Source organism: Salmo salar, unplaced genomic scaffold (assembly GCF_905237065.1).
Source record: "Salmo salar unplaced genomic scaffold, Ssal_v3.1, whole genome shotgun sequence".
Taxonomy (NCBI): domain Eukaryota; kingdom Metazoa; phylum Chordata; class Actinopteri; order Salmoniformes; family Salmonidae; genus Salmo; species Salmo salar.
The window spans coordinates 750812-762325 of NW_025548481.1; the positions used below are offsets into that span (position 1 = coordinate 750812).

Below are 11514 nucleotides of genomic sequence, written 5' to 3' on the forward strand. Positions count from 1 at the left end.
GTGAATGGGCTGTTCTTGTCCTGCTCCTCTGTATATCAGTGTGAATGGGCTGTCCTTGTCCTGCTCCTCTGTATATCAGTGTGAATGGGCTGTCCTTGTCCTGCTCCTCTGTATATCAGTTTGAATGGGCTGTCCTTGTCCTGCTCCTCTGTATATCAGTTTGAATGGGCTGTCCTTGTCTTGTTCCTCTGTATATCAGTGTGAATGGGCTGTCCTTGTCCTGCTCCTCTGTATATCAGTTTGAATGGGCTGTCCTTGTCTTGTTCCTCTGTATGTCAGTGTGAATGGGCTGTCCTTGTCTTGCTTCTCTGTATATCAGTGTGAATGGGCTGTCCTTGTCTTGCTCCTCTGTATATCAGTGTGAATGGGCTGTCCTTGTCCTGCTCCTCTGTATATCAGTGTGAATCGGCTCTTCTCTCTCTGTGTGTGCGTCTGAGTGATGTTCTCCTCCAGTCTGTGTACGGCCTCCAGAACGACATCCGGAGCCACACCCCCGTTCCAGAGGTCAAAGGTCCCACGGAGGAGGAGATACGTGACCAGGTAACGTCTTCAATTCAAGGGCAAGTTACAAAGGAGGTTTCTTCTAGGGCGGATGTAAACATATATCCTTCAAAATGCAATGACATGTCACTCAGTGTTTACTGGTAGATTTCACCATTTAACAATCATTTTATATAACAGAATGGTTGTTAGCTTGACTATATCATGCTATCTGACAGAATGGTGGTTAACATGACTGGTTATCTGACAGAATGGTCGTTAGCTTGACTGGTTATCTGACAGAATGGTCGTTAGCTTGACTGGTTATCTGACAGAATGGTCGTTAGCTTGACTGGTTATCTGACAGAATGGGTGTTAGCTTGACTGATTATCTGACAGAATGGTGGTTAACTTGACTGGCTATCTGACAGAATGGGTGTTAGCTTGACTGGTTATCTGACAGAATGGATGTTAGCTTGACTGGTTATCTGACAGAATGGTCGTTAGCTTGATTGGTTATCTGACAGAATGGTCGTTAGCTTGACTGGTTATGTGACAGAATGGGAATTAGCTTGACTGGTTATGTGACAGAATGGTCGTTAGCTTGACTGGTTATCTGACAGAATGGTCTTTATCTTGACTGGTTATCTGACAGAATAGGAATTAGCTTGACTGGCTATCTGACAGAATAGGGATTAGCTTGACTGGCTATCTGACAGAATGGGGATTAGCTTGACTGGTTATCTGACAGAATGGTCGTCAGCTTGACTGGTTATCTGACAGAATGAGTGTTAGCTTGACTGGTTATCTGACAGAATGGACATTAGCTTGACTGGTTATCTGACAGAATGAGTGTTAGCTTGACTGGTTATCTGACAGAATGGACATTAGCTTGACTGGTTATCTGACAGAATGGCCATTAGCTTGACTGGTTATCTGACAGAATGGCCATTAGCTTGACTGGTTATCTGACAGAATGGGTTTTAGCTTGACTGGTTATCTGACAGAATGGTCATTAACTTGACTGGTTATCTGACAGAATGGGTATTAGCTTGACTATATCATGCTATCTGACAGAATAATCGTTAGCTTGACTGGTTATCTGACAGAATGGTCATTAGCATGACTGCTTATCTGACAGAATGGGTTTTAGCTTGACTGGTTATCTGACAGAATGGTCATTAACTTGACTGGTTATCTGACAGAATGGGTATTAGCTTGACTATATCATGCTATCTGACAGAATGGGAGTTAGCTTGACTGGTTATCTGACAGAATGGACGTTAGCTTGACTGGTTATGTGACAGAATGGTCGTTAGCTTGACTGGTTATCTGACAGAATGGATGTTAGCTTGACTGGTTATCTGACAGAATGGTCGTTAGCTTGATTGGTTATGTGACAGAATGGTCGTTAGCTTGATTGGTTATCTGACAGAATGGGAGTTAGCTTGACTGGTTATCTGACAGAATGGACATTAGCTTGACTGGTTATGTGACAGAATGGTCGTTAGCTTGACTGGCTATCTGACAGAATGGAAATTAGCTTGACTGGTTATCTGACAGAATGGTCGTTAGCTTTATGGTTATCTGACAGAATGGTAGTTATCTTGACTGGTTATCTGACAGAATGGTCATTATCTTGACTGGTTATCTGACAGAATGGTATTTATCTTGACTGGTTATCTGACAGAATGGTATTTAGCTTGACTGGTTATCTGACAGAATGGTCGTTAGCTTGACTGGTTATCTGACAGAATGGTCGTTAGCTTGACTGGTTATCTGACAGAATGGGAGGTAGCTTGACTGGTTATCTGACAGAATGGGGATTAGCTTGACTGGGTATCTGACAGAATGGGCGTTAGCTTGACTATATCATGCTATCTGACAGAATGGGGGTTAGCTTGACTGGTTATTTGACAGAATGGTAATTGGCATGACTGGTTATCTGACAGAATGGGAGGTAGCTTGACTGGTTATCTGACAGAATGGGGATTATCATGACTGGTTAACGGACAGAATGGTCGTTAGCTTGACTGGTTATTTGACAGAATGGTCATTAGCATGACTATATCATGCTATCTGACAGAATTGGAGTTAGCTTGACTGGTTATCTGACAGAATGATCATTAGCATGACTGGTTATCTGACAGAATGGTCGTTAGCCTGACTGGTTATCTGACAGAATGGGTGTTAGCTTGACTGATTATCTGACAGATGGGAATTAGCTTTACTGGTTATCTGACAGAATGGGAATTTGCTTGACTGGTTATCTGACAGAATGGGTATTAGCTTGACTATATCATGCTATCTGACAGAATGGGAGTTAGCTTGACTGGTTATCTGACAGAATGGGTAATAACTTGACTGGTTATCTGACAGAATGGTCGTTAGCTTGACTGGTTATCTGACAGAATGGTCGTTAACTTGATTGGTTATCTGACAGAGCAGCATGCCATCACATTGGCACCTTCTCCTTTCAGATTCAACATTGGCAAGCCCAACTGGACAGGCATCGGTTAAAAATGTCCAAAGTGGCAGAAAGGTAGGTTGTTTTCTTGTAATGCAACACACACACACACACACACACACACACACACACACACACACACACACACACACACACACACACACACACACACACACACACACACACACACACACACACACACACACACACACACACCTTTATGCATATTTTCAGATTATTCATGCAACCTTTTTCCGAAGTAAATTGGAAACGGCAAATGCTTCCGTAGTGAAACTGACCTTCCCTTGTTGGCCTCTGACAGGACTTCATGCAGTTCCTATCCTGTTATTGGAGTACTGTCTGAAAACAGACTGGTAGTCAAGGCTGTTATTGGAGTAGTCAAGGCTGTTGTTGGAGTACTGTCTGAAAACAGACTGGAAGTCAAGGCTGTTATTGGAGTAGTCAAGGCATTTATTGGAGTAGTCAAGGCTGTTATTGGAGTACTGTCTGAAAACAGACTGGTTGTCAAGGCTGTTATTGAAGTACTGTCTGAAAACAGACTGGTAGTCAAGGCTGTTATTGGCGTACTGTCTGAAAACAGACTGGTAGTCAAGGCTGTTATTGGAGTACTGTCTGAAAACAGACTGGTAGTCAAGGCTGTTATTGGAGTAGTCAAGGCTGTTATTGGAGTAGTCAAGGCTGTTAATTATGGCATCATTGTTTCACACTAACCTTTCCAGTATAGTTCTATTGTACGTATTGTAAGTGAGCAGTGTGATTGTTGTTCTCCCTATGCAGCTTGCTGAGCTACACAGAGCAGTATGTGGAGTATGAACCCTTCTTCACCTCACCAGAGCCCTCCAACCCCTGGATCTCTGACGACACCATCGTCTGGGAACTGGAGAACAGGTGGGTTTACCCTCAGTCTATCCTTCTTTATCTCTGTCAGAGTTACTGGAGAACAGGTGGGTTTACACTCAGTCTATCCTTCTTTCTCTCTGTCAGAGTTACTGGAGAACAGGTGGGTTTACACTCAGTCTATCCTTCTTTCTCTCTGTCAGAGTTATTGGAGACCAGGTGGGTTTACCCTCAGTCTATCCTTCTTTCTCTCTGTCAGAGTTACTGGAGACCAGGTGGGTTTACCCTCAGTCTATCCTTCTTTCTCTCTGTCAAGAGTTACTGTAGACCAGGTGGGTTTACCCTCAGTCTATCCTTCTTTCTCTCTGTCAGAGTTACTGGAGACCAGGTGGGTTTACCCTCAGTCTATCCTTCTTTCTCTCTGTCAGAGTTACTGTAGACCAGGTGGGTTTACCCTCAGTCTATCCTTCTTTCTCTCTGTCAAGAGTTACTGGAGACCAGGTGGGTTTACCCTCAGTCTATCCTTCTTTCTCTCTGTCAGAGTTACTGTAGACCAGGTGTGTTTACCCTCAGTCTATACTTCTTTCTCTCTGTCAAGAGTTACTGGAGACCAGGTGGGTTTACCTTCAGTCTATCCTTCTTTCTCTATGTCAGAGTTACTGGAGACCAGGTGGGTTTACCCTCAGTCTATCCTTCTTTCTCTCTGTCAAGAGTTACTGGAGACCAGGTGGGTTTACCCTCAGTCTATCCTTCTTTCTCTCTGTCAAAAGTTACTGTAGACCAGGTGGGTTTACCCATAGACTGGAGAGCTCTCATTCCACTTTCTGGCGCCTTCTCAGAGCCAATGGAAGCCTTAGAAAATGTCACGTTACAGCAGAGATGCTGTATTTTTGATAGAGATGCCCTAGTAGGAGAACAAATTGTCAGACCGGGCACTTCCTGTATAGAATCTTCTCAGGTTTTGGCCTACCATATAAGTTCTGTTATACTCACAGACACCAATGGTTCAGATGGACTATATATTTAACCATTGATCAGGTTCAGATGGACTATATATTTAACCATTGATCAAGTTCAGAGGGACTATATATTTAAGCATTGGATGGTTCAGATGGACTATATATTTAACCATTGGATGGTTCAGATGGACTATATATTTAACCATTGATCAGGTTCAGATGGACTATATATTTAACCATTGATCAGGTTCAAATGGACTATATATTTAACCATTGATCAGGTTCAGATGGACTATATATTTAACCATTGATCAGGTTCAGATGGACTATATATTTAACCATTGATCAGGTTCAGATGGACTATATATTTAACCATTGGATGGTTCAGATGGACTATATATTTAACCATTGATCAGGTTCAGATGGACTATATATTTAACCATTGATCAAGTTCAGATGGACTATATATTTAAGCATTGGATGGTTCAGATGGACTATATATTTAACCATTGGATGGTTCAGATGGACTATATATTTAACCATTGATCAGGTTCAGATGGACTATATATTTAACCATTTATCAGGTTCAGATGGACTATATATTTAACCATTTATCAGGTTCAGATGGACTATATATTTAACCATTGATCAATTTCAGATGGACTATATATTTAACCATTGGTTGGTTCAGATGGACTATATATTTAACCATTGATCAGGTTCAGATGGACTATATATTTAACCATTGATCAGGTTCAGATGGACTATATATTTAACCATTGATCAGGTTCAGATGGACTATATATTTAACCATTGGATGGTTCAGATGGACTATATATTTAACCATTGATCAGGTTCAGATGGACTATATATTTAACCATTGATCAGGTTCAAATGGACTATATATTTAACCATTGATCAGGTTCAGATGGACTATATATTTAACCATTGATCAGGTTCAGATGGACTATATATTTAACCATTGATCAGGTTCAGATGGACTATATATTTAACCATTGGATGGTTCAGATGGACTATATATTTAACCATTGGATGGTTCAGATGGACTATATATTTAACCATTGATCAGGTTCAGATGGACTATATATTTAACCATTGGAGGGTTCAGATGGACTATATATTTAACCATTGATCAGGTTCAGATGGACTATATATTTAACCATTGATCAGTTTCAGATGGACTATATATTTAAGCATTGGATGGTTCAGATGGACTATATATTTAACCATTGGATGGTTCAGATGGACTATATATTTAACCATTGATCAGGTTCAGATGGACTATATATTTAACCATTGATCAGGTACAGATGGACTATATATTTAACCATTGATCAGGTTCAGATCGACTATATATTTAACCATTGGATGGTTCAGATGGACTATATATTTAACCATTTATCAGGTTCAGATAGACTATATATTTAAACATTGATCAATTTCAGATGGACTATATATTTAAGCATTGGATGGTTCAGACGGACTATATATTTAACCATTGGATGGTTCAGACGGACTATATATTTAACCATTGATCAGGTTCAGATGGACTATATATTTAACCATTGATCAGGTTCAGATGGACTATATATTTAACCATTGATCAGGTTCAGATGGACTATATATTTAACCATTGGATGGTTCAGAGGGACTATATATTTAACCATGATCAGGTTCAGATGGACTATATATTTAACCATTGATCAGGTTCAGATGGACTATATATTTAACCATTGATTAGGTTCAGATCGACTATATATTTAACCATTGGATGGTTCAGATGGACTATATATTTAACCATTGACCAGGTTCAGATGGACTATATATTTAACCATTGATCAGGTTCAGATGGACTATATATTTAACCATTGATCAGGTTCAGATGGACTATATATTTAACCATTGGATGGTTCAGATGGACTATATATTTAACCATTGATCAGGTTCAGATGGACTATATATTTAACCATTGATCAGGTTCAGATGGACTATATATTTAACCATTGAATGGTTCAGATGGACTATATATTTAACCATTGATCAGGTTCAGAAGGACTACATATTTAACCATTGATCAGGTTCAGATGGGCTATATATTTAACCATTGGATGGTTCAGATGGACTATATATTTAACCTCTTGGGGCTAGGTGGGACGCTAGCGTGCCACCCGTGGTGCACTCCATCAACAGCAGGTGCATTTCAAGAGCGGCAAATTTGAATCCAAATAAATGTCAAAATTCAAATTTTTCAAAAATACAACTATGTTACACCATTTGAAAGATAAACATCTCCTTAATCTAACCACGTTTTACGATTTCAAAAAGGTTTTACGGCGAAAGCATAAATTTAGAGTATGTTAGGACAGTACATTTACAAGAGTTGTGTGTAATGTTTTGTCAAGTCAAAGACAGGGTCACCAAAACCATAAAACCAGCTAAAACGATGCACTAACCTTTTACAATCTCCATCAGATGACACTCCTAGGACATTATGTTAGACAATGCATGCATTTTTAGTTCTATCAAGTTCATATTTACATCCAAAAACAGCGTTTTACTATGGCATTGATGTTGAGGAAATCGTTTCCCTCCAATAACCGGCAGTCAAGTCAGCGTCACAAATTAAATAATTAAAATTAGAAAACATTGGTAAAATATTATATTGTCATTTAAAGAATTATAGATTTACATCTCTTGAACTCAATCAACTTGCCAGATTTCAAAATAACCTTACTGGGAAATCACACTTTGCAATAATCTGAGCACTGCGCCCAGAAAAATACGCGTTGCGATACAGACTAGACGTCATGTTGGGGAGATCTAAAATCGAAAATACTATGTAAATAATCCATTACCTTTGATTCTCTTCATCAGATGTCACTTCCAGGTATCACAGGTCCATAACGAATGTAGTTTTGTTCAAAAAAGCTCATCATTTATGTCCAAAAATCTCCGTCTCGTTAGCACATGATGTAAGCCAGCCGGACTTCTCGTCATGAACGAGGGGAAAAAATATATTTCCGTTCGTTCAAACATGTCAAACGTTGTATAGCATAAATCATTAGGGCCTTTTTAACCAGAACATGAATAATATTCAAGGTGGACGAATGCATACTCTTTTATAATGTATTGGAACGAGGGTACCCAACATGAACTAGCGCCAGGTGTCTAATGGGACATCAACGTTCCATGGCTCTTGTTCGGTCAGATCTCCCTCCAGAAGACTCAAAACACTTTGTAAAGGCTGGTGACATCTAGTGGAAGCAATAGGAAGTGCCAAAATATTCCTAAACCCCTGTATTTTTCAATGGGATAGGTTTAAAGTCAATACAACACATCAGGTATCCACTTCCTGTCAGAAAATGTCTCAGGGTTTTGCCTGCCAAATGAGTTCTGTTATACTCACAGACACCATTCAAACAGTTTTGGAAACTTTAGAGTGTTTTCTATCCATATATAATAAGTATATGCATATTCTAGTTACTGGGTAGGATTAGTAACCAGATTAAATCGGGTACATTTTTTTTATCCAGACGTGCAAATGCTGCCCCCTAGACCCAACAGGTTAACCATTTATCAGGTTCAGATGGACTATATATTTAACCATTGATCAGGTTCAGATGGACTATATATTTAACCATTGGATGGTTCAGAGGGACTATATATTTAACCATTGATCAGGTTCAGATGGACTATATATTTAACCATTGACCAGGTTCAGATGGACTATATATTTAACCATTGATCAGGATCAGATCGACTATATATTTAACCATTGGATGGTTCAGATGGACTATATATTTAACCATTGATCAGGTTCAGATGGACTATATATTTAACCATTGATCAGGATCAGATCGACTATATATTTAACCATTGGATGGTTCAGATGGACTATATATTTAACAATTGATCAGGTTCAGATGGACTATATATTTAACCATTGATCAGGTTCAGATGGACTATATATTTAACCATTGATCAGGTTCAGATGGACTAAATATTTAACCATTGGATGGTTCAGATGGACTATATATATTTAACCATTGGATGGTTCAGATGGACTATATATTTAACCATTGATCAGGTTCAGATGGACTATATATTTAACCATTGGATGGTTCAGAGGGACTATATATTTAACCATTGATCAGGTTCAGATGGACTATATATTTAACCATTGATCAGGTTCAGATGGACTATATATTTAACCATTGATTAGGTTCAGATGGACTATATATTTAACCATTGATCAGGTTCAGATGGACTATATATTTAACCATTGGATGGTTCAGATGGACTATATATTTAACCATTGGATGGTTCAGATGGACTATATATTTAACCATTTATCAGGTTCAGATGGACTATATATTTAACCATTGATCAATTTCAGATGGACTATATATTTAAGCATTGGATGGTTCAGATGGACTATATATTTAACCATTGGATGGTTCAGATGGACTATATATTTAACCATTGATCAGGTTCAGATGGACTATATATTTAACCATTGATCAGGTTCAGATGGACTATATATTTAACCATTGGATGGTTCAGATGGACTATATATTTAACCATTGATCAGGTTCAGATGGACTATATATTTAACCATTGATCAGGTTCAGATGGACTATATATTTAACCATTGATCAGGTTCAGATGGACTATATATTTAACCATTGGATGGTTCAGAGGGACTATATATTTAACCATTGATCAGGTTCAGATGGACTATATATTTAACCATTGATCAGGTTCAGATGGACTATATATTTAACCATTGATTAGTTTCAGATCGACTATATATTTAACCATTGGATGGTTCAGATGGACTATATATTTAACCATTGGATGGTTCAGATGGACTATATATTTAACCATTGACCAGGTTCAGATGGACTATATATTTAACCATTGATCAGGATCAGATCGACTATATATTTAACCATTGGATGGTTCAGATGGACTATATATTTAACCATTGATCAGGTTCAGATGGACTATATATTTAACCATTGATCAGGATCAGATCGACTATATATTTAACCATTGGATGGTTCAGATGGACTATATATTTAACAATTGATCAGGTTCAGATGGACTATATATTTAACCATTGATCAGGTTCAGATGGACTATATATTTAACCATTGATCAGGTTCAGATGGACTAAATATTTAACCATTGGATGGTTCAGATGGACTATATCTATTTAACCATTGGATGGTTCAGATGGACTATATATTTAACGATTGATCAGGTTCAGATGGACTATATATTTAACCATTGATCTGGATCAGATCGACTATATATTTAACCATTGGATGGTTCAGATGGACTATATATTTAACCATTGATCAGGTTCAGATGGACTATATATTTAACCATTGATCAGGATCAGATCGACTATATATTTAACCATTGATCAGGTTCAGATGGACTATATATTTAACCATTGATCAGGTTCAGATGGACTATATATTTAACCATTGGATGGTTCAGATGGACTATATATTTAACCATTGGATGGTTCAGATGGACATATATATTTAACCATTGATCAGGTTCAGATGGACTATATATTTAAACATTGGATGGTTCAGATGGACTATATATTTAACCATTGATCAGGTTCAGATGGACTATATATTTAACCATTGATCAGGTTCAGATGGACTATATATTTAACCATTGATCAGGTTCAGATGGACTATATATTTAACCATTGGATGGTTCAGATGGACTATATATTTAACCATTGATCAGGTTCAGATGGACTATATATTTAACCATTGATCAGGTTCAGATGGACTATATATTTAACCATTGATTAGGTTCAGATCGACTATAAATTTAACCATTGGATGGTTCAGATGGACTATATATATTTAACCATTGGATGGTTCAGATGGACTATATATTTAACCATTGATCAGTTTCAGATGGACTATATATTTAACCATTGGATGGTTCAGATGGACAATATATTTAACATTTGATCATGTTCAGATGGACAATATATTTAACCATTGAATGGTTCTGATGGACTATATATTTAACGATTGATCAGGTTCAGATGGACTATATATTTAACCATTGATCTGGATCAGATCGACTATATATTTAACCATTGGATGGTTCAGATGGACTATATATTTAACCATTGATCAGGTTCAGATGGACTATATATTTAACCATTGGATGGTTCAGATGGACTATATATTTAACCATTTGATCAGGTTCAGATGGACAATATATTTAACCATTGAATGGTTCAGATGGACTATATATTTAACCATTGGATCGGTTCAGATGGACTATATATTTAACCATTGATGGATCAGATGGACTATATATTTAACCATTGGATGGTTCAGATGGACTATATATTTAACCATTGATCAGGTTCAGATGGACTATATATTTAACCATTGATCAGGTTCAGATGGACTATATATTTAACCATTGGATGGTTCAGATGGACTATATATTTAACAATTGGATCAGGTTCAGATGGACTATATATTTAACCATTGATCAGGTTCAGATGGACTATATATTTAACCATTGATCAGGTTCAGATGGACTAAATATTTAACCATTGGATGGTTCAGATGGACTATATATATTTAACCATTGGATGGTTCAGATGGACTATATATTTAACCATTGATCAGGTTCAGATGGACTATATATTTAACCATTGGATGGTTCAGATGGACT

The 11514-nt window shown here is 37.7% G+C and overlaps 1 protein-coding gene across 1 annotated transcript in view; it reads left to right on the top strand.

Moving 5' to 3' along the window:
* The window catches only part of LOC123733092 (regulator of G-protein signaling 7-like), a gene marked incomplete at its 3' end in the record, with an annotated part of 204681 nt that extends 200488 nt beyond the window's left edge, over positions 1-4193 (top strand). Inside the window, exons 20-24 of the mRNA XM_045712427.1 lie at positions 454-540; positions 2961-3022; positions 3746-3912; positions 4065-4080; positions 4178-4193. Coding sequence (XP_045568383.1) covers positions 454-540; positions 2961-3022; positions 3746-3912; positions 4065-4080; positions 4178-4193 — 348 coding nt within the window. The remainder of the gene's footprint in view (positions 1-453; positions 541-2960; positions 3023-3745; positions 3913-4064; positions 4081-4177) is intronic.
* Positions 4194-11514: the final 7321 nt, after the last annotated feature.